This window comes from Pangasianodon hypophthalmus, chromosome 1 (genome assembly GCF_027358585.1).
Source record: "Pangasianodon hypophthalmus isolate fPanHyp1 chromosome 1, fPanHyp1.pri, whole genome shotgun sequence".
Lineage (NCBI taxonomy): Eukaryota > Metazoa > Chordata > Actinopteri > Siluriformes > Pangasiidae > Pangasianodon > Pangasianodon hypophthalmus.
The window spans coordinates 17,975,878-18,001,267 of NC_069710.1; the positions used below are offsets into that span (position 1 = coordinate 17,975,878).

The 25,390-nt window shown below is 37.2% G+C and overlaps 1 protein-coding gene across 2 annotated transcripts; it reads left to right on the top strand.

Moving 5' to 3' along the window:
• Positions 1–12,323: 12,323 nt before the first annotated feature.
• cnot10 (CCR4-NOT transcription complex, subunit 10) lies at positions 12,324–24,084 on the top strand. 2 transcript variants are annotated; one of them, XM_034299391.2, is made up of 19 exons: positions 12,324–12,531; positions 13,200–13,294; positions 15,114–15,275; positions 15,370–15,520; positions 16,611–16,750; positions 17,221–17,307; positions 17,961–18,044; positions 18,299–18,416; positions 18,642–18,791; positions 19,757–19,959; positions 20,084–20,205; positions 20,657–20,836; positions 21,089–21,169; positions 22,258–22,371; positions 22,760–22,890; positions 23,010–23,045; positions 23,164–23,291; positions 23,423–23,498; positions 23,702–24,084. In XM_034299391.2, exons 1-19 carry the CDS (start codon positions 12,513–12,515, stop codon positions 23,866–23,868), a joined length of 2,244 nt encoding a protein of 747 aa, XP_034155282.1. In that variant the 5' UTR covers positions 12,324–12,512; the 3' UTR covers positions 23,869–24,084. The 2 variants fall into 2 exon arrangements, with proteins under 2 accessions (XP_034155282.1, XP_034155316.1); XM_034299425.2 differs by having other exon boundaries at positions 16,614–16,750.
• Positions 24,085–25,390: the final 1,306 nt, after the last annotated feature.

Below are 25,390 nucleotides of genomic sequence, written 5' to 3' on the forward strand. Positions count from 1 at the left end.
TCAACTTTCACACAAGTGAGTGTATTTAGAATACAAATGTCAAAACGTCAGCAACAATAACAGACTGGCGTATGATGGGACAGCGATCTCTGATACCACACACTGACATATGTCACATGGTTTTATTTAGGCTTCAACAAAAATGAGAAGTATCCATTCTTATAATGGGGTTGTGCACTGTGTGTGCTTCAGCTGAGAGACCTCGGTCACAAAGGCACAATATGGCAAACACGGCAAAATCTTCAGTCACTCTAATACTATTTAATGATAATCTTTTCCTATCATAATCAGAGCACTAGATGTGTTCTTGGATGTCATTTTAACTATATTTTTGTTCGGCATATAAACCTGTAAATTATTAACCCTGAGATTCCTGTTGCTTACACAGATGTTTGAAATCTTTAATTATAAAATTAAAGCAGGCATATGGGCTTTTCACTAACTGGTGCTGTAACAGTAAAATTCATGACAGATGTCAAGTAGCTTCCTGTTATTGATCTTTTGTATTCCACTCCATCCAATAAACACACACTTAATTCGATTCATAATGCAGCATGCACACTTAGCATATACATGCTGTAGCTACCAAAAACATATATTTTTTGTATATGTTTATAATGAAATCAACCTAGAATTTGTCTAGAAATATTACATGCATTCAGCACTAATTTATAAGATTCCCGTGACTGGAGGCCCAAAATAGGACGATGCAATGATGCAGAAGGCAAATGCATCACAGCACCCTCACCTCTGTGTCTGTATGAATTATGTCACAGTCTATTCTACTGTGAACTATAAGACAATGGAAAAGAAGGAAAAACTGGGGCAGCACAGTGGTAGAGCAGGTATTGTCGTGATCCTGAGCTCGAGGTCTGTGAGGAGCTTCTCTGCATGTTCCAGGTTCTCCAGTTTCCTCCCACCTTCCAAAAACATGCTGGAAAGTGGATTGGTGGCTCTAAAATGTGTGAATGATTAAATAAATATGTGCGTGCTCTGCCATTCAAGGTGTATGCTCACCTCATGCCTGGTGTTCCTGGGATAGGCTCTAGGTCCACCTCAACCGTCACCAGGATTATTGGAGCATTGAATTAAAGAAGACTGACATTTCCATGAGATTCAAACTACTCAGTTACAGCTACAGTATGCTGCATATCCATATATAAGAAAAAACAACACCAAGGAAGAACAGTATCAATTATGTGTACTGCATTTTCCATGTAAAAATATAAGATTAGATGTTCCATATACAGTATACATTTAATTCATACATTTAACTGATTTAAAAATATATTCTCTGTGGTATTGGAAGCATGAACTAATTTTCTTTGTAAATTTACCATGTCAATGACAAACCATTTGGCTCATAGCACTGAAAGTAAACATCAGTGTATTTGTCGTCAAATCACTGTTCAAACAGCACAAGCAGCCACCTGAGTCCAAATGACCATTCACAATTTAAAATCAATCAAAAGGTCAATGTAGATCCAAATAGGAAGCTATCATTGGAACTGTATAAATGAATATGTCATTTTTTACGAGATATGACATCAAATAATACGTGTGGTAAAACACTAGTGTGGGTTCTGAAAGGGAGTTAATGAGAGCACACTGGTGTGTAAATATTCAATAAAATATTAATCAGCACCCACACTTGCAGCAAACAGGATCCACATGATCAATACAGTACAGGGCACACCACATATGAGCACATGCATCTTACTGACCTTACACACATTACAGGCTCCAGGTAAAATGAGCACGTTTTGTTTGTGCCACTAGGGGAACTTTTTCTGAGATCCTTTGAAAGAGATTCAATTAAAGGTCATTAAGGCATCTCTGTCTAACCAACCCTAATAAATGTTGTATGAGGGATTCCCACCATAGATTTAAAAGTCAAAAAGATGGGTGTGTGAATGTCATGCCATAAAGCTTTTCAAATCTTATTGTTTTAAGTTTCATTTTTCTGTTTTTTGTTTGTTTCTTTCTTTATTTATTTATTTATTTTTTGGCTGGACATCATGAATCTGTTTTCAGATTGGGACTAAAGGAGAATAAATGAAGGAGAATAAATGAATAAATTCAGCAAATTGGCCTTATATATATGCACCAGTTCTGCTTGACTTGTTTGGTTCTGAGGAAAAATTGTCACCTTAAGAAGGCAAAGGATTTCAAAAAAAGCAGCACGAGCAGCTGTAAAAGTGAAACCTACTGAATTACTCTCTGCGCTTTTACTCACAAATGAACAACTGCACCACCAGACCCATTTCTGTCTCACACACACCCACAAAGAGCAAAAGAAAGATGGAAAAGCATTGGTCACTCTCAATTATTGACAAGTTTTTCCACAATTCTCTGGATTTACCACTTTTTGTACATGAACCAGATCGAATGTTCTTCAATATTGTGTTAACAAATACAAAAAAAATAATCAACACTATGTAACTTTAAATCATTCATTCATCAATCTAATTTCCACTCGCTCACTCTATTTTAGAATCAAGAAGAAACTCTCAAGTGTAAATGTTTTAACCGATACAAGACATTTTATTAATAGAGCTATGGATTAAAAGGTGGATGTAATGCAGAAATGAGAAAGAAAAACAGAAAATATATATATATTTTTACTTTACTGACACAATGAGCTAATGGATGCTTTGTAGAGAAACAGTAGCACATAACAGGAAGAGTAGATAATAGGAAGTGTCAGCAAGCAAACTTAGAAATGACCAAGGCTTGGATGACAATGTTGGCAGCCTCACTTGACAGAAATGGACCAGTACTTTGTGTTGCACAGAAGTAAGAGTGGGAATCTGTTAGATTAGCCAAAAGGATAGCTATAGTGAATTGATCATTGAATGAAAATGGGCCATGTACTGACTGCTGGAGAAATTAAGGATGTGTGACACAACTGACCTGGAAATATGATGAGAACTAAAGGAGAGAGTTCTCATTTCTTCATGCTGAACAGCTAGATAGATAGATAGATAGATAGATATACTATATTGATCCCATGAGGGAAATTCTTGAGAAATAATTTCAAATAAGCTCAAATAATTTGGTGATTCACAATGTGGAGGAGCAAGATGAAGACTAATGACTAAAAGCATTTAGTAATAGTTTACAAAACTATTATATAACTACTCAAGTAGTTGTCTAAAAGGCTTATTTATTATTAAATTGACTAGTGTACTAGATGTCAAAAAAACTAGCACTTCTACTTGGCCATGGATTTTCAAAAGTCAAAGAGAAGATAGTTCAAAGTCTTCACCCTATTTTTTAGATTAGTGGGAAGAATCCAAATGCGCCTGAACTGCAAAGCCCATGGTGTTTGCAGAGAGTGGACTTTGATGTGCTTTGATGTCCAAGATTATGGATGTAACTCTCTAGATTTACTTGAAGTATCCGATGTTATATCTGTCTGTAATGATGAAATCTTTACGCTATCTTTGCTTTATTGTACTTCTTAGCATGTATTTGCTTTACTGATATCTTTTATATAGCAAGTGTTAAATTTAGTTAAGCCATCTCTTACCTTCTTACCCTAGAACCTGTCTGGAATTTCAGAGTACATCAGTTAAAGTATATTGGTATGTACCATATTTTTTATGCAAAATTATTGGAACTTGAAACCAGAAATAAAAGTATATAAAAAAAACAAGTTTAAAAGTTCAACATTCCACCAACCACGGAGAAAAATTACGTTAATTTCACTTAAGAATAACACATGATCTTCATGTCTATCTCTATCTCATACCATCCTATGAGATAGATGATTGATATTTGCATTTAAGCACCTATTCAGTTAGCTGTTACTATTTCCATGAGTGGTTCTCTTTACAGATCTTGCATATAACCTGGAGAAGCAGATCATTTATAGCAAGGAAGTAGATAAAGGATGCAACTCTAAAATACACACACCTCCTGTCTAGAACTGGACACTGGACATTACTTGACTTTTTTCATTTGTTCGAACATTTTTACCATGACAGTAAGGCTGTCATTTTGTTTTGTGTTGTTGGATTTATTTTTTTCATTATGCATCTTTTGGCCATTGTGCATAATGTATTAGTAATCACATTATAATATACTACCATGTATCATAATATAATTTACAATTAAAGGACATATGGTTGGATGGTGTCTTCAACATCATTGTAGACTTGTATATTGTCATACTGAATTGTGAATGAATGAATGAATGAATGAATGAATGAATGAATGAACTGTGACTTTCTGGAATGTTAGAAAACATTTGTTGAAATATTTTGTGCTCTTAAGATTTACTCTACACAAACTAATGAGTAGAATTGTGCATCAGGATTGTGTGTGCAATTTCAGTACATTATAACACACTGTAATTTATGCAATGGAGTCAAATGCAGATCAGCATCACTGTAGCCTCTCAAACATCACACACTAACAACTGCTCTCAGAGATGAGTGATTTGCTGCTGCATGACCTGAAGTTACATATTTACTTTATGATTCATGGATGCTGGCTAACCTCATTAAGCGATATGACAGATTCAAAGTAAATATAGCTGTTTGTTCATGATGCTCATCTGTCATGGGCTTCAGGACATACACACAATAGCATTCATTTTATCCAGCGCCTCACACGTCAGGATTGGGGCTCCATAGGAATATAGGTAAGGATAAACTTTTGACATTAGTCTGTAATCTCCTTTAATGGGTTTTAATTCATGCAAGATTTACGTTTACAATCTACTGTAGACTGTATTCATGTAAGCTAGTAGTGGGTCAGTTGTTATAGTTTTTCTTTTCGATGGAACTGCAGACAGCTGTGGATTGTTTAAAAAAAAAGATATAACAAATAATAGATGCTATATTAGACATTAATACTTCATAATTGTACATAATGTACATAAATGCTACATCTGTGCATCTGACCTAAAGGAAAGATCAAAATGTGATTGTAAATTAATGCTTGTCTTTTTTAAGGCTTGTCTATTTAATGTTTGTGAGAAATGAAAACTACCTGATACATATTGCATATAAAGTAAAAAATTTTAGAAAAAAATGATGGTCACTTTAATAGGAATGGCTGTATACCTTCTCATTTGTGCAATCAGCCAATCATGTGGCAGCACCATAATGCATAAAATTATGCAGCTACAGATTAAGAACTTCAGTTAATATTAACATTAAACAGAATGGGGGAAAATATGATTTCAATGATGCCAAATGGGCTGGTTTACAGGACGTCTACAGTAACTGAAATCACCACTCATTACAACCATTCTGAGCAGAAAAGCATCTCAGAATGCACAACACATTGAACCTTGGGGTGGATGGGCTACAACTGCAGAAGAAAACATTGGGTTCCACTCCTGTCAGCCAAGAATAGGAATCTGAGGCTACAGTGGGCACAGACTTACTGAAACTGGTCAGTTGAAGATTGGAAAAGGACCAGCTGATATTTTTCCAACAGTTTATCTTAAACTGTCTAGTTTCAGTGAGCCTGAGTCATTTTATCCATTCTGATATTTGAAAGGAGTATTAACTGAATGATTTTATGCACTGAGGTGCTGCCACGTGATTGGTAGATCGAATAATTGCATAAATGAGTAGGTGTACAGGTGGCAGATGAATGTATATGCACTGTTAAAATTGCATTCAACTTTATATAATTTTTTTTACAAGGATGAGAGAAAAGAATGAATGTATTTTATTGCTGTTTAACGTACATGCTACCTTGGAGGGCAGATGGCAATAAATGTAAAAATAAATTAGTTACCTGACTGACTGTCACTGATTACCATTTAGGGTAGCTAGCTTTCCTGCATAAAGTTCCTTATAAACTGAAAACATATATGTATACTGTAACATATACTAAAGTCAATGACTTCAACCTGGAACATTGACCTCTACAAGATGTGGCTGCTGCAGCCAGCCAACTTCTATTTCTTATCCCTATATGCTTAAACAGGAGATTAAAGTGGGCAATATAAGTATTGTTGCAGTCACACATGCATAATTTGAATTGTTGAAGAAGATTCAAGAACTGAACGTCTGGGTGGTCTGAAGGCACAAAAAGAACGAGCTTGGTGATGCAGTGGGAAGAGCCTTGGCATCATAATACCGCTACTGCTGTGTGTTTTTTTTTTTATAATGCGTTTTTAATGAATATATACTGAACGCAATTTACACATTAAAGAAAGTAAAATAAATCCAGCAATTGCAGAGATTACCACTGCCTTTTGGGCATTTTTATATTTGAAAAGCAATTATGACCTCTTTCTAAGCACATGATCAATGATAATATGAAGATTTGCAGCAAAACAGGAAACAGGACTTGAAAATAATGACTACTTTTGCAAAACCACCTAAACTGCTTATTTATTTATTTTATTTTATTTTATTTTATTTTATTTTATTTTATTTTATTTTATTTTATTTTATTTTATCTGCTTAAAATGATTTAATGAGCCTTCATTTGTTTAAGGCTCATTTAATCATCTTAATGTTATAAAGCAGGGTTGTTTTTGAAAGTTTACCGTAAGAACGCTGCTTCTCCAAACAGCATAACAAAGACCACTCACTCTTATCAAAACTCAAGGAAATTGGAGTTACTTTGGTTGATCATGTATCAAACCCCATTTTTTCCAATGCAGTCTTGTTCATGTGGACATTGCATCCAAACAATGCATTGTAAGCACTATATACCTACATGTAAAACTAAATGAGGTTAATTATATCAGAACAGATATGTAGTGTAAAACAAAATGTCAATTTAGCACTATTTTACTGTAATTGAAAACGTATGAGATGAGACTTTGTTTATGTAGGGATTGAATAAGGCCCTTTTTTTTTAAATTGTCTGAATCCTGCATTTAACATTTTCATCAGATAAGGCTGTATGATAAACTGTTCCAACAATGTACAATGTAGAAAATGTACAAGCAAAATGTGCCAAGTTCTAAAGATTATTTTGCAGACACATGATAATTTAATTAATAATGCAGTTTCTTTTGCCTACTTTTGAAAAAAATACATAATTAACATTCCTATGATAACAGGATTATGTGTTCAAATTTTGCATTTAGTATTACAGACTACTGTCCAATTAGAAGGAAATGCACGTAGGAAAGAACTTACTAAAATGTCAATAAAATATAAAACAAATTTCATGCTAACACTGGAAAAGGCCAAGGAATTATCTATTAGTCACTGACTCTACCCTTAATATACAATAACCCATTGCAGAGTTATTCTGGGACTAGACTGGGGTGCAGGTAGCCTGTGTGTGTTAAGAGTTAACAGTGTAAAAAGAAACTTATCAGCGTGGGTGATGTGGATATGGTTCAATTTTCAGTCTGCATGGCAAAATGTGCTCCAATTGACTAGGTATCAAAGGTCAAATTGATATGCGCAGAAACAAAATCACTATTATTTTTTGGTGTTGGTGCTGTTGAAAACATTTTTTGAAAGCTATTATGCAAAAACACTATTCATGACTACCAGTGAATATGTAAACAGTTTTTCTAGTGTTCATTTTTTTTTAATGTGTGACTATGTACGTTTGGGTAACTTGGGCATTTCTAAAAAAAACATTTTTTGAAAGCTATTATGCAAAAACACTATTCATGACTACCAGTGAATATGTAAACAGTTTTTCTAGTGTTCATTTTTTTTTAATGTGTGACTATGTACGTTTGGGTAACTTGGGCATTTCTAAATACTTGTGCCTAGAGCAAGTTCTGTAGCCATTCTTTTTATGATTCATGAGCCAGTGGTCAATACATAATTCATAGCATGCCATTACCAGTGGGTAGAATTTATATAGAGCCCTAGCACTTCTCATTCAACTGTTCCAACCACCTTGGCACTTGCAATTAATTTGGAGTCTTGAGAGCCGTATTAAAATTCACTGTTCACTCATATGTTTGGTTTGGCAATAAATGACAGCATACAAAATTAACAAAACATTGACTATTAACTGAAAAAACAAAAGAACATCATCATTTCATATTGCTCCTTATCTGGTATAATCCTTCTTGTTATGAATTATTATTAGTTTATTCATTGGAGACATCATAAATATCCTGAAGACGGAAGGAGGGGTGAAGAGGAGGGGATGAACATCTGAGAGAAGAGAATAAATACGGTTAAGAGCAAGTGACGTGGGTTTTCCATCTTCAGTACACTGGTCAGGTCAACACAAGGGACAAGAGTGTAGCAGAAATGGAAGCAGGAGATGTATGTGCCTACTGAGGGTATTACTGCCATCTTGCAATGTTCAAGTTTTCTAGTTTGGGTCAGTATGGCTGAAAAGGTTTTGGTCTATTTTTACATTTGATTGAGATAGTTTCTTTTGATAATTGGCTCAGAACCTAATGCACCAACAATGAACAGTTCAAATTGATTACTACTCTTTGAGAAAATCTATTTCCTCACATTCTGTATATCTGAATGACTGTTTACGTCACTTAATTGCATGCTCCTATTGCATGATTTAACTTATAAAGTTTCTTTACTCATAATAAATACATGACTTACTTCATTAATCGTTGTTGTCAGAATGTTACCAATTGTATCAAAGGTTATAAAGTAGTAGTAGGAAGCACAAGATTTTCCCATGGTGGAAAACTTACTGTAAAACTTTACTGTTACAAACACCCGAGACTCCATCCATAAATGGTAAATAATCATATCCTTACAAAAAAGCTTAACCATTTCAATTTTATATATATATATATATATATATATATATATATATATATATATATATATATATATATATATATGTGCACTTTTTTTTTACATTAAACAGCAACATTTTTAATCTGTTTATTATTAGTATTAGATTGTAGTGGAATGTCTGCCATACAGGTCCCTGTGAATGAGCTGTTATTATAGAAACAATAATATATTAGAATGAGCGCATTAATATAAACCAATTGCAGAAAGTGACACAGCATTTTCTGTGATGTAGTATAAAGCATACATATCACATATTCTTATTTGTTATTATTCCTACCAATATTCCATTAGATAAGGTTGATTACTACTGATTAACAGATTGGACTGTAACAGACTACACACCACATTTTAAATGCTATAATACATACTAATTATGAGCATATAAGGAGCAAACAGGAATATATAACTGATATTCCCAGTAGCCACGTGTTTCAGACACTTCCAACTGATCAAATTTCTCAATTGTCCTCACGCTTTGGCTGAAGATGATTTACACACAGAGAGTAGCTGTGGAAATTGAGCGATTCTGCTCATCTCCAAGCAGCTGTGTATTTAATGGAACACTTTCTCCTCAAGGCTAAGGCTGAGCTCTCTGTGCTCATTTGTTTCTGCTCTCTCTGTGCCCTCTGAGCCCAATAAAAGCTTCACATTTATTCCATTAAGACTTCCTTGTCTACTGCAAATACCAATCATTCAGCTTAATTGCCTTGACTGTATATTACAAGCTGTGCAGGCACAGCCCCCAAACATAAATAAGAGCAAGGTAAGAGATTAAGTGTCATTAAGTGTACTGGTAAGAATAAGTTGAAAATAATCATGAAAATTAAAATGGCAGACAGATAGTATCCAGTATCTTCAGACCTCTTCTGTTAAAAGTACATAAAGGTAGATCTATAAAGTCACTGAGGGTCACAGAACTGCTTTTTGTTAATGTAACACACTAGTTGTAACTTAACAGAGGTTTGATTACTTGTTGAATTGAACTGTGTGTTATAGCAGAGACAACATTAAATTGTGCAATACTGCAGTCCTCCAAAACTGGATGACTCTGGATCTGGCTCCCTTTAGTGCACTTTCAGTCGTTATTTTAAACTCTACACACTAAAGTGTTAGGAGAGCTGCCACTATCCCTCCTCTTCTCCCAGGTGCCTGCTTCACATTTTCTAGCTTATGAAATCTTGACAGAGAGAAATGTGTACACCAGTCCTAATCACAGTGGAAGTGTTTGTTGGACCACCTGAGGCATTTCATAGATCATGTTATCAGAGAAAAAAAAAACAAAGCAAAATTTGTCTTTTGGGGTCATTTAGATCCTTTTGTTGTGTCTTAGAGTTCTCTGCCACAGCCAGACCAACTTAGCTGGAAACGATGCTCTAATTCACAATATGACTGAAGAGATTACAGTATCATAGTTATAGAGGATACAAATAGCCAGCTATGCACAGGCATATCATTAGGACATTTTGAGGCTGGCACAATTAGACTAAATTAAGTCAGGTGACAAATTAACACTGCTCTGGGGGTGTTGCAGTGTAGCAGGAAGATTCAGCAGGTGGGTTTAACAGCAATAGGACATATTATTATTAATAGGATATATTATTTTTCAGTGCTCCTGTGCTTCTGTGATGTTACACACATCTAATATATTATCAATTACAGAAGGACTCTGCCTTTGCCATTGATAATTCGCTAACTAGAGCCACCTTGTGTATGTGTAGGCAAAGCATTTTTTCTCTTCATTCATACTGTGATTTATACTCTTAAAAAGGTACATCTAGTACCCTAATGTGTTCTTTGTTTTGTTCCTCTGAGGGAACCGTTACAGGTTCTATGTAGAACCCTACAACAGAGGTGTCCCTTTCAGAGACGGTTCCAAGTAAGCTAAAACTCTTATTTCTAAGAGTGTAGGCTACACACACACGCACATACTCATGCACACATGCATAAAAATATGATTGAGTCATCAGGAAGAGTCCATTCAATTCTTAGGGGAGTCACTTGAGGGTGTGACACATACAGAATTAAAAATGATTTCTTTTCAAAGCAATAAACATTCAAAATTCTGAATTTCTGCTTTCTGCTGAAATTAAAATACTTTAAACTAATTAAAATCACATTCTACCACATACTGTATGCCATGTCTTCCATGCTGTTAAACTGAGGCAATCTTGAATTATGCCTCTAAAAATAACTATTTTCATGTTTTATCATTTAGACATTTTTATTTAATAAAAAAAAAGAAATGACCTTTCTAACATTTTCTTATGTGAACCACTTAAGTGAGGACTGCAGAGATGATAAAATTGTTTTATCAGAATTTATCAACAGGTTATTTTGTTTACTAATGAATTAAAATAATTCAAGAATAAACTTTTAGTGCATTTATTTAGTTGTATATTTACTTGTCATTTGGTTAACATTAGTTAACAGTGATAAGTCCTGACTTTGAATAATACAATCACAGTATTTCACCCTAAAGAAAAAAGCATGAATTGGATCTGAAGACAATCATAGAAAGCCTTAGGCATGGCTTTTTTCCCCACATGAACTTTTTCCTTAGGGTGAAATACTGTGATTGTATTATTCAAAGTCAGGACTTATAACTAATGTTAACCAAAGGGACAAAAAGAAAGAAGTCCAAGCCTTGTGATGTAGGCTGTCACAGTAACATAACTGCAACGTAATGATGATGCAGACATTATTAAATTTCCCCTTGGGGGATCAATAAAGTACTCTCTATCTAGCTAATAGTGGAGGAAATCACAACCCACTGTTATCAAACTTATATTTATTACTGTATTTGATTGTTTGACTAGACTAATGTAATAGGACCCACACCTGCCTGTTTATGCAATTATAAAATCAGCCAATCATGTGGCAGCAGCGCAGTGCATAAAATCATTCAGATAGAGGTCAAGAGATCCAGCTAATACTCATATAAATAACAGTGATCTCAGGGATCTCTTTGTGATCTCCTGCTGATCTCCTGTTTTAAACACAACATGTCTTTAGAGTTTACACAGAATGGTATGAAAAACAAAAAACATCCAATGAGCAGCGGTTCTGTGAGAGGAAACACATTATTGATGAGAGAGATCAGAGGAAAATAGCCAGACTGGTCTGAGCTGACAGGAAGTCTATAGTAACTCAAATAATCACTCTTTACAACCGTGGTGAGCAGAAAAGCATCTCAGAATGCACAACACGTCGAAGCTTGAGGTGGAAGAGCTGTACAGGAAGTACAGGAATCTCAGTCTACAGTGGGCACAGGGTCAAGACTGAGAAAACATTGCCTTTAAAGTTGTGTGATGGATGTCAACTTGAATCTAAATTGAAAATAAAAATGTGTTCTGTGAATGGAAAGTTCACAAAAAAATAGCAAAAATATGATACACATTCAAATACTGAGTCTGTTTGAAAAGTTGTAATATGCTGAGGGAAGAAACGTGTCCTAAGGGCTCTGGGGCTGCAGTGGGGTTGTAGCGGTCTCTGACTCGCAGCTGTCGCCATCTTGTGGTTGTTGCAAGAGGTTGGTTTTAAACAAGATGGTGTCATGCTGGAGCGCTTCCACACCGACAGGAGGCGCTTACAGGGACGCTCTGCTTGTCAGCCGGAGACTCTGGGTAATTTTAATGGCGAAGTCCTGAGTAAAGCGACATCTGTTAACAGCGAATACAGAGCAGCGGTTCCTTTGTGGGTTAGTTATATATTCGTGAACGTAGCGAGTCACTAAGTAGTAACCAGTTGCTGTAATACATTAACATTTCACCTGCCGTTAAACTTCAAGAAATGGCCGAAACTAACTCTGGTAAGCTGTGTTTTTATCAGTAGCTAGTCAGACGTTAGCTATTAGCTAGCTAGACCTCAGGCGAAGTGTTCAGCCTGCTACATAATAGCAGCTGTGTGAAGGTGTAAATGAAACTAGCTATAAAGTTGAGTCTTTGATGATGGTGTCGTTATTTTCTCCGTGTAGAAATTGTATTTGGTTCTTGGAAATAAGTGTATGTTAGACCTGAACGCTAGCATGGCAACTACAGCTAGCGGGTTAGCTAACCAGCTCAGCAATAGCAACGGCTGTTAGCTTAAACATTCCTACTGACCGCGAACCGCGTTAACTGATCCATTAGCCCTGTTTTGTGGGGCACTGTTTTAAATCATGCATTAGAGTTGTTTTCTGTTTATTTGCAAAATATACCAAAGTGGACCAGATAGATGGTTAGCCAGTTAGAAGGATAGCTCAAGGGCGTTTAATTTCTGTATGTTGTGCTGCTTGCATAGCAGAGGAGCTGAAGTCTGAGCGACACGCCCACATCACACCTCATCTGCACCTGCACCAGGAGTGCATTTCTCTAAACACCATGGGCAGATGATCTGGCTTCATGTTGTAGCACACTGTATATTACCTTAGTTTAGCACGTGTAGGCTGCAACAGAGCAGATCATCCACTGCAGTTTTTTTTTTTTTTTTTCTCCACAGACCAAGTCAGTGACTTGAAACATGACAGCATTGTTTCCCCTGGGATTTCAGACCAGGAAAAGGAGATGGCTACAAATGCCTTTGAAGCGTTTACGGTATGTACCTGTTTTTCACTTAGAGCAGTTGTTCTTACATATCATGATATTCTCATTGAACTTCTTGAGAGTGTGTTTGGCCTGCGGGAGAATGTGCTGAGCTGGTGCATCAGTCACAGGACGTTCTCAGTTAACAACAGAAACTTCTCTTCATCCATTGCTACCATTATTTATGATCTCTCCCAAGGATCTACGGTAGTGTGCAAAAGTCTTAGGCACCCTATATTTTTTTAGTGAAAACTTTGTTATAGATTTTTATTTTGACTTCTACATTATTGATTCAGTACAAAAACCATTTTAGATTTCCAAACATTAGTTTTTCAGCACAAAATTAAATGTTACAGAAAAATGTTTGTATGTCAGTAAAGAAAGCAGCATATTACATAAGAGACACTTTTCAGATAAAAGAACATAATGAAGGCTGCTGGGTTTTGCTGAACAATTAGAAGTGAGTGTGACATCCAGAGTCTCCAGAAGAGCTGTGTCTGCTTCTGCAAGATGCTCAGTAACACTCAGTAAAAGCTAATGTCAAGCACAAATTGTACCTGAGACTAATAATTTTTTATTTTTTTAAAGCAAAGGGTTGTCACACCAAATATTGACTTTGTTTCATTTATTACTCTTTACTGCTTTTTATAGTATTTTGTTTAAATGTAGAAACCTTTAATTTAATTATTTTTGAAGGCATTTTTCCTGCATTTCTTTGCATGTGCCTAAGACCTTTGCACAGTACTGTATATTGGGGCATGTCATTGTTTCACTGTACATGCTGTCATTGGGCAGTCTTATCTGAAAACATAATATCTCTTTTCATTGCGACACCAGCGTTATTCAGCTCGGATTCTCTTTAAAACCCTGTCGTCTGTGCTCGCTACAGTGTCGCAGTGTGTTCACTGAGGATATTAAGCCCTGGTTGGCTATCGAGTGGCCCATCGACATGACTATGAGTATACTGTTAAATAACGTAGGAACACTGCCACAATACGTTAGACCACAGGTGAAAAATCTTGGTGGTGTTTGACCTCAGGTTTGACCAGCCAATCAACTCCATGGCAAAAAGTATTTTTAGCAACTTGGAGTGATTTTCTGAAATCAAGTCTTTTCTTTCTTTTCAAGACTTGCAAAAAGTTGTTCATGCTTTTATCTCATTTTGTAAAGATTATTGTGATTTGCTGTATCTTGGCATGAGCAAGGCGTCTGTAGATCACTTACAGTTAGGGCCAAGAAAAGAAGCTATATCGCTCCTATAACTGGCTCCTTTTTTTTTTCTCTCCCACCCTGACAGTCTAGCTCCCTCCTATATCTCTGATCTACTGTGCCACTGCTCTGCTCCCAGGTCTCTGTGGTCTTCAGACCAGTTACTGTTGGCTGTTCCACAATCTCAGCTGAAAGCCAAGTGTGACCGTCCCTTTGCAGTAGTCATGCTATTGTTGTGGAACAGCCTCCCACTCCCATCAGATGTGCTCTCTCTCTCTCATGGTTTTTAAATCAAGACAAAAAACACACTTGTACAAATTATAATTTTAATCTGTGTAGATGTATCGTATTTATTTCTCCGTCATTGTTTTATATCTGTAGCGCTTTATATGGGGAGTGTCTGTTTTGTTTTTTTTTTGTTTTTTTTATATCTATGTATTATAAGCTCTTATGGAAAATTTCATATTCTCTTATCAGTGTTTTATATGCTCTTAACTGTGTACAACACTTTGGTCAACTTTTGTTGTTTCACATGTGCTTTATAAATAAAATGTACTTACTTACGATGTCTTATAGCCTGAGCTGTAATCTGTAACTTAAAACATCTCTGATTTCTCTCTAGTCTGGAAACTATGATGATGCCCTAAAGCAGCTAGAAAGTCTCCAGGAGCTGAACAAAGATGACTACAAGATTGCCATGAACAAAGCTGTCACTGAGTTTTACAGAAGTGGCCAGACAACCACGAGCACCTTGAAGCAAACTTTAATGCTGATAAAAAATCAGGTGAGAAAATACTGTGATGAGCTGTGATATGTCTCTCGTGTAGCAAAATGGCAAGTGTTATTTATGTGTAATGTGATCATTTTTTTGTTTGTAGGTGCATTCCGCTGTGGAGGATATCGATGGTTTAGATGATGTTGAAAACAGCATTCTCTATTACAATCAAGCCATCATTCACTACCACATGCGGCAGTACTCAGAAGCAATAGCCATTGGAGAGAAGCTCTACCAGTTTCTGGAACCTTTTGGTATGTTTTGAAATATCACAGAAAAGTTGATGGGAGCGTTAGACAGGGTTTACTGTAATAAAATAAAAACACACATCTGCATGTTGCTGTTTCTCAGCTCCAGTTATGGGGAGGAACCCGGTGGCCTGCAGTTTCAAGAGTTCCCTGATCTCAACATATTTTTCCCCATAATGTCAGTGATTCCCCAAGAAAAAGCAATATGCATATGTATGTTTTTATTGTAAGAATATTTTAAAGAGCCACTCCAGACACAGCGTATAAACACCTTCTGCATCACTGGCTACTGAACACCTTGATTAATTAACTCTCTGTTCAGTGAACTAAAATACATGGTGATTTCATGGGCAGTGTGAATTGAAAAGCTTGACCTACACAATAAAGATTACAGCTCCATTTCTGGGAGAATTAATACAATGTTTAGCCTCAATTCATGCTAAATGTGTTTGAAGGGTTTGTACTTGACACTCAATGCTGTATTCAGGAAAACAAAATTATAAAAGTGAAACAAAAAATTGAATTAAAACAGCATTAAGGAGTTCAGAAACCATGACTGAATGTGTAATAGTTTTGCAACAAGTTATGTATTAAAAAAATAGATCAATTTCCTAGTAGTTTTTTTACTACAGTGAGAAAAACAGGACTTTCAGCTCCCCATTGTTTTCTCCAGTTTCTCATTTATAGTCTAATGACAAACCTCTCCCTCCTACCTGACCTCTAAAACTATCCTGACTTTTGTTGATCTCTCAGTGGTATCTGGTAATTTTGTGTCTCATAGACACAAACATGCTTTTTACAGCGTGGGGGTGAATAAGCCCTGCTCCCTGGAGGAACAGACCTTGACTTGTGTCTAATTTTTTTGTAAAATACACAAGTAATGTAACATTACTTTTGTTTAAAGTCAGAAATTATGACAATAAGAAATAACACAGCTTAAGAGTAACTTAATTTATTTTCGTGAGGCACACTGGAGTTGCTCTTTAAAAGATTTGAATTGATTGAGTAGGCATTTAAAATTATGATTGCTCCCACTTTGCTATGCACTGGTGCAGTGCGGTCGAGTGGTATGGCTTGATGGCGTTCTCTGTACTAGAAGAGAAGTTTGCTCAGGCGGTGTGCTTCCTGTTGGTGGATCTTTACCTGCTCACCTTCCAGCCAGAGAAAGCTCTACATCTACTTGCAGTGCTGGAGAAATTCTCTGTACAAGGCAACAACAAAAATGGCAAAGGAGAGGTAAGAAATACAATTAAAATAATTGTGTTCTTATTTTATGCATTTTTACTAAGCCTTGTTTTCTCTTTTCTTGTTTCTTCTCTTTTGTTCCTCTCAGTGTGTCGCTTGTCAGTGTAGCCTCTATTGTCTCTAGATTTGGTAACAAAGTGTAGACTGTCGATGTTATAGTCTTGCAGTCTTTATGTGGTGATGTGCAGGCAAAGTTTCTATGGTTTTTTCCTAGGGGGTTCATTATTTGAAAAACTTAGCAGTTTATAAGAAAAAAAGCTAAAACCACAGTTTTGAGTTGTATGACAGCAGTAGGTTGTTGGTTTTTAGACTGCTTTCTGATAGGTTTTAACTCAAGCATTTACCATGTTTGTAATTGTTAAAATCTAGAACAAAATGGTGTTTAAAATACTGAATATGTGTAGTTCAGTTGTAACCTAATTTGCCTTCATTTGCTAATGAGTTTATTGAATTTGTAACAGGGTACGAGTAGCTCAGCCAGAGAATCTGCTGCTCAGAAAGCTGAATTTGCCGCCATGATCGAGGCAGCCAAGTCCCGGATGCATCAGGTAGTTCACAAGCACTAATACATTTTCTACACAAGCTCTGTACTGTCAGCTGTACAATTATTTGCACCGTTGGTAAAGATGGGTTTAAAATGGTTATGGAAGAATCTTTGTGGTTAATTAGCTTAATCCCACACTGAAGATAGAGTGAAATCAAACTCTTACCTCAACTTTTAATTGAGGTAAACTTACGCAAAGAGAATAAGCAACTACATGCGGTACTACAATTACAACTACAATTATTGACACCTCTGCCTTTAGTACTTTGTACAACCTCCCTTTGTCAAAGTAACAACATTGAGCCTTCTCATGGAGGAGAATACAAAAGGAATCTTTGACCACTCCTTAATAGAAAATCACTCCAGTTCTTCTAAGGTCCTAGGACTCTCCTTTTCAGTTCATGGTACCAGTGGGGTTCAGGACAGGGCACTGCGATGGCCATGACCGAAGCTTGAGAGAGAGAAAATAGAGAGAGAGTTTGAAAAATGAAATTGCCAATACTAAATGAGTTTAGTATTTGTACTATATGGTGGTGGATTTTATTGAGATCCTCCTGTCTTTGCACTTAAAACTAGCTTACCTGTCAGCATTTTAAGTTGAATTACAGGCCTCCTTTTCTGTGTGTTTTCCTAATTTTCCCCATATGTGTTTTGCAGTATAAAGTGCGGGCCTACATTCAGATGAAATCCCTCAAGGCTTGTAAAAGAGAGATCAAGTCTGTTATGAACACAGCTGGAAATGTGAGTTATTACTGAATACTTGCATTATGCATGGTGTTGCACATAAAGTATGTATCTGTCAGCTGTTTTAGTTTATAATATGTATGGAGGAATGCATTGTTAATATGACCTGAAGTATGAAAACATCTTGCCGAATAGTTTAAACAGAATACAGGTTTTTGCAAAAAAAAAAGATCTTGTATATTTTTACTCTTGGGAGTTGACTGTGTGTTTGTTTCTCTCTCTCTCTCTCTCTCTCTCTCTCTCTCTCTCAGTCTGCTCCATCTCTCTTTCTGAAGAGTAATTTTGAGTATCTGAGGGGAAATTACCGTAAAGCAGTGAAGCTCCTCAATAGCTCTAACATTGCTGAACATCCTGGACCCCTCAAGACAGGTACATAATTCACCAAACTACTCAGTGCTTAGTGTTCATTTTCTCAGTAAAGTGTACTAACTCACCAGATCTTACTTCAAACCAATACTTCCAAGTCCAGTATGTCCCATTGTAATAACATAGAATCAATTAATACTCAATTCCCTTTACTTAATCAGTAAAACTAAAAAGATTTTTCTTTCAAGGTGGCTGGATTTCTGATTAAATGTTTCCCCCTTTTTGTAGGTGAATGTGTGCGCTGCATGTTCTGGAATAATCTGGGCTGTATTCACTTTGCTATGGGGAAGCACAACCTGGGCATCTTCTACTTTAAGAAAGCCCTGCAAGAGAATGACCATACATGTGCACAGCTAGGAGATGGCAAGAACGGCCAGGGTGAGTGGCAGAATACTTCCTACATACGAAGGCAACCACAAGATATTTCGTTTGCTAGCTAAGGATATACAATATATGGCCTAAGGTATGTGGACGCCTGACCATGTGCTTGTTGAACATCCCATTCCAAAACCATGGACATTAATATGGAGTCAGTCTTGTTTGCTGTTCTGGGAAGGCTTTGCACTAGATTTTGGAACATGGCTGTTGGTGTTCCAGTTCATCCCAATGGTGCTCAGTGGGGTTGAGGTCGGGGCTCTGTGCAGGCCACTTAGGATCTTCCACATCAACCTTGGCACACCATGTCTTCATGGAGCTCGCTTTGTGCACAGGGGCATTGTCATGCTGGGACACGTTTGGGCCCCTCCCAGTGAAAAAGAATCAGAAGTCAGGTGTTCACATACATTTGGTGTGTTATATGGGGGTTATATTGATGTTATAGTCATGTCTACATACCTTTGACCGTATAGTGTATGTATTCATTATGAATGTCTCAGAGTAATAGTGCAAGTTTAGGATCAGGTCCTATGAGCCTGTATGATTTAATAAAGATCTGAACGCCAAACACAGACCTTAATCATGGGTTGTCTTGTCTAGCAGAAATAAACACGATTCAACCCTAATATAATTTAGTCTGATTAGTTCCTATTGTGTCCCAGCTTGTATTATGTTTCTCATTTGAAATCTGTCCTGTTTAAATATGGATTAAAGTTCTCCATCACAACATTGGATTCCCATCGCTGCAATATGAAATTTCACCCCGTTTGCAGAGAATTCACCTTTCTGCACTGCATAGCTGTAACTTTCCTCTGTCCGCCCAAGATAGCTTTAGTCAGGATTTTTTCAAGTCAGCTTTAGCACCCGTCTGTGTGCCAGTTATTAGTTGCTTCAATAGTTTTAGTGTATATTGCGTGATTGATGCTTTGACAGACACACTATTAAGCATCCTTTTTCTTTTCCTGTAGCTAAAAAGTTCACAGGTATTCCCATGTGTGCTCTGCTGGCAAATAAGCGCTATGAGCTGCTTTATAACTGTGGCATTCAGCTTCTGCACCTTGGCCGGCCGCTGGCCGCCTTTGAGTGTTTAATGGAGGCGGTGCAAGTATACCACTCGAACCCTCGTCTCTGGCTGCGGCTCGCGGAGTGCTGCATTGCTGCCAACAAAGGGGTGAGACAGGCTAACTTATAGCCTAACATACTAATGTTTGTCACCAGTTTCTGGACTGTGGGTTAACAACTGTTTTTCCTTGTGTTTTTTTTTTTTTTTTTTTTTTTTTCATCCTCACCTCCAGAGTTCAGAGCAGGAATCTAAAGGTTTGCCCAGTAAAAAGGGGATAGTTCAGTCCACTGTAGGACAGGGATATCATCGCAAGATTGTCCTGGCATCGCAATCCACACAGAACACAACCTACAGGTGTGCTGTCTTACGTTATTATTTCATCTAAATTTTTTAGAGTGCATCTATTTCATTAATGTGACAGGATGTCAGATATTTAATTAATTTTGTAATATTAAGGTTTGCTTGTCATTCATAGTATTTTTCAACACCATCATTTAATTGAAAAGCTAATCTGAAGACAAGTTGTATGTGTTGCTGTCTGAAGACTTTTTTTTTCTTCTTTCTTTCTTTCTTTCTTTCTTTTTAAACAGAAAGTGTGCATAAATTTCACTGTTAATAAGCAGAGGTCTGCTTTCCCATTAAGGCTTTTCCAAGGGGGAAAAGAAATTAAAAAGAAATGCACTCATCCACTGTAACTGCTGGCTCTGTGAAACGTTGTACTGTTTAATTTTGTCCAGCAGGTGGCACTGTATTCATTTTTTACCTTTAATTTTGAGGTACAATGTTTGTGTGTGTATATGTGTAGTGAGGGTCAGTCAGCAGCCATCCCTGTAGCGAGTATGGAGTTTGCAGCAATCTGTTTGAGGAATGCGTTGCTCCTGCTGCCCGAGCACCAGCAACATGAGGGCAAACCAGAGAATGGCTCTAAAAACTCCAGCCAATCAGGCAGCACAGAGAGCGGCAGTGAGAACAGTGATGCCTGCAGGTATACGTAGCCCACTGTACATGTCCACACATTTACAGGCACTTGAACAGCAATGTTATAATAAATAATCATTCACCACACACAGAGACACACACTAATGTGAGGACAGTAGCAGAAACACAATAAGTGACATCCTGACAGGACTCAGACTCAGGACTTAAACACCCACTTGACCTGGCTGCTTTACTCATTTTTGTACATCTAACAGTGGTATGATTCTGTAACCTTTTCAACCCGTGATTTGATTTACAGTGGGAAGAGCCAAGAGGGAGACAAGTTCATTCCTGCTGCTCCCTCATCACCTCTCAGAAAACAGGAAGTTGAGAACCTCAGGTAAGATCAAAGCCGGCCCTCCAAAAAGTGTCCAGTGTGCATCTCTTTTCTGCCCTTATTCCCTGTCTCTGCCTTTTCCCATCCACCTGGGGCATTGTTCATTTATTTTCATCATCTGTCGGTCCAGACACAGGGCTGCGGAGAGGAAGGAGTGGGCGGGTTGAGGGGTGACCCGGGATTGACACTCTGGTACAGTGACATGTTTATGAGCACACAAGCCACCTACTCAGGTTTCGCTTCCCGGAATCTGGCAAGCCTTTTGTGTTTCAGCCAACTGCTGAGAAGCCTGCACCTCCTTTTTCTCTTCCCCCACCCCCTTTAACCCCTTTAATGATCGGCTTGTAGTAGATCTGGCACTAACAGGAAACAGAACAAAGATGGAGGGTTATGAAGGGTTTAATTGAGAATACCTCCACTCATGATTATGCTTAGGAAATACTAGTAGTTACAGTTTTGCAGTTATTTTACACAGTGGTGGAAATCCCAACCCAGTTATTATATTTATTATTGAGTTTTTATGGATATTAGTCAGTTTGACTGGTCACTTGAATTCAGTGGGTTTAAACAGAGAGCCTCTGCTCTAAGCCTCCTTTACACAGAGAGGAACATGTGCAAATAATTTTGTGCCCAGGAAAAAGCTTCTAACAGAGCAAGTCCTTTTAACCTAATGAAGTCTTTTTTGCTTTTATAGAAAATAAATACATATGTTTACTGTGTCTTTACCATTTAAAGAGTTAACTAACATACTCTATCTAAGCGTCAACTAGACTGTACCTAAACGCTGAAGTATTTGGAGTTTATGAGCTGGTGCTTTGGCTATGTCTGGTATCTCTGAGTATCTTTGAGTCACAGATGTCTAACATTTACCTCTGCTCTTTCATTGGTTGTAAATTAGGCCCCACTCAAATGCCTAATTTATTCCATGAACCAATACATTTACCCTTGTTTAAGGGTTTGGTTACAGTGTGCATGCTTTTCTAGTCTGAAATAATTTTTTGTGATCTTTAGAATCTCTAGAAGTTAAACTTGCATCTTAAAATTAAACGTGTAGTTGAAACTTGTTTTGTTTGATTCTGTCTTACTCACAGGTGCTGCATTTTAGCCTGTAGTGCATATGTGGCTTTGGCCCTTGGGGACAACTTGATGGCACTTACCCATGCAGATAAACTCTTACATCAGCCCAAGCTGTCAGGATCCCTCAAGTAATTTGCTCAACTTACATTCCATTCTGTGCATCAGAATCCATTTTCACATTTTGATGCCATTTTAATTGATGGATTCTCAATTGAATGTCATGAGAGAGACTGCATAAATATTGCAGCAAATGATTTGTTTAATTTTACTTATATAAAGGTCTGAAACTCTTAACAGTGCAATGCAGTAAGGATTGATTTTTGAACAATACCAAAACAAAACACAAAGTTCCTTTTTATTTTTTTCTGTATATTATTAATATATATTATTTTGTCTATATATTATTTTATTTTCTAATATGTGAAAGCAGTTGTGCCTTCTCAGCACTTTACTTCCCTTGTAGTGGAGTCCATTTGTGCTGCTTTTCATAGTTGGTAACAGGTGTACTGTCCTCAGGTTCCTGGGTCATTTATATGCTGCTGAAGCTCTGATCTCTCTGGACCGAATCTCTGATGCCATCACTCACCTCAACCCAGAGAATGTTACTGACGTGTCACTAGGTGTGTCACCCAGTGAACAAGACCAAGGTAAACTTGCTCACATTAACACAAAGTGTGGAGTGTCGTCAAACACATAAGAAATGCACAGTTAAGAATGTTTCCTCTGTGTGGTTTCTGTGATTTTTACACATGTTCTGAACCCACAGGGTCAGATAAAGGAGATTTAGAGCCTGTTGAATCCTGTAAGTATTATCTGTTATTAGCTTCCTATTAAAATCACTCTCTTAACACTATAGCAGATAGTATCTGTGGTTTGCTTATTCACAAGCGGTCTGAATGCCTATGTATTTGTGTGTGTAGCAGGGAAACAGACTCCTCTGTGTTACCCCAGTAGTCTGAGCTCTGCCAGGGCCATGATGCTCTTTAATTTGGGCAGTGCTTATTGTCTGAGGAGTGAATACGAGAAAGCACGCAAGTGTCTTCATCAGGTAATGAACACCCGCATACACTCTGCTTGGTGGACTAATCCCTGTTTCCCATAACTAGTTCATTTTACATTGAAAAGCTGTTAACATTATTTCACATTTAAAAAGATTCTGCCTTATTTTTGCCTCTGTAGGCGGCCTCTATGGTCAGTGCAAAAGAGATTCCACCAGAAGCTATTTTACTGGCAGTCTACCTGGAGCTGCAGAATGGTATGTTCTAAGTCCAGCTATGTTTGATTGAATAACTGTCAAAAAGCCAGACTGATATATTGGAAAAACAGTGTTACATCCACTTTTTCTGAATTGGCTATCTTCCAGCTTAAAAAAAACACAGGTATCGTTTGCTTTATGAATTGAATCTTGTGATCAGTAGTGTATGTCCATGGTTTAATAAATGATTAATGTGATTGCAGGTAACACGCAGCTGGCTCTCCAGATCATCAAACGGAATCAGTTACTCCCGTCAGTGAAGGCCTCGTCCTCTCCAGACCCACGTAAGAAGCCTCAGCCATTCCAGTCTGTGCAGCCCATCCAGCCTATACAGATGCCCTCTTCCTTCACACAAGTCCAACGCAAATGATACCCACACACTCTACAATATCACAAACACCTTTTTAACACTTATTTATGAGCCTGCAGCAGCAGTATGGATGGATGAAGGAATGAGCTGTGAGGAGGACAGGATGCAGAGGAAGGGTTCAGGGAAGAGCTGCTTCCTGAGGGCTCATCTCTTACAAATGTATATTCACATCATCTGGGGATCTATGAAATCTTAAATAAATTTTATTTACAGTAATATGTGTTGTGTTTGTTTTTAAAACAGCAACTACTATGATGTGGGTTTCAAGGTTTTTAATGTTTTCACATAAGCAGCATTTAGTCTGTTTGAATCAGACTTTGGTGCACTTACCTCCTCTGTGTGGTTCGTTTGGGTATCAACCCAACTGCAGGAAGTGAAGAACAGAAAAAAATAAAGAAACCAAATGTTGGATATGGTACACACAAATATGGTACAAACTGTTGTGGCATTTCTGTTCAACGAGCAAGTGCTTTACATGTATGTACTGCATTGCCCCTCAGCAGACGAACCAAAAATATCAATATCACTCTGATTCAGACTTGACAAATGGACTAATAGGTGTGAATGGAGGCCCAAGTAAGGCAGTTACTGCTGAAGACACATCAGTGTTACAGAGCAGCCCAGTGTTTTTTCCCCTGTGCTCATCACAGTGGTCTTTCAAACACACACATTGATACCTAGGGACAGTTTAGGCCTGGTTTATACTTCATGCATGACTACCTCTGTGGACTCTGCAGTGGCTTATGTGGGCTTTTTTATGGTTTAATTTGCAAATAAATAACACATCAATAAATATATTGAAAACGATTTACAAAAATAAATGAACATCCACAAATAAAGTTATTTTGTGTTTCACAAATAATAAAGTACTGTTTAACAAATTAATTTTGAATTTGTTTACTTGTGGAATCGGATGCATGTAGATTATTTACTCATCACGTGGCACGTGTCTGAACCGCCTGCATTTGTGAATCCTTGAAATATTTCTCAAATCAAGCCACAAATGTGTTTTTCACTGCGGCAACCAATCCGCTTGCGCTATACAGGCCCTGAAGGCGGGGCCTCGTTTCATGCGCACGTGAGCTAATTCTGGACTGGCTTTTTTTTTTTTTCGTCTTTGTCCGGTTTGGAGAATTTGGGGTAGTCCTACCTTAGAATAATGATACTAATATTTGCTAGCTCAAATAGGATAGCGTATTTTGAAAAATGAAGACAAATATTTATGCACTGTGTTTCCGACCACAGTTATGAAATTTAACGAATTCAGTCGAAATCAGTGAAATGCGGTGATGTAAATGCAAACTATAATATATGCAAACTGTGTATAATATGAGGCTATTTTAGGACCTTACCATATTGGTGAAAAAACTGTCTAGGTGAAATGTATGATTTGAATGCGGATTCAGTAAGGCTGTACTACATGGTGCTATTTTGTAGTGTTTGGGATTTGAGAGGAGGAAATGTAAACTCCTGGTGCAGCTCAAGTGTGGATTTGAGTCTCCAGTAATGTCTGAGAGAAGCT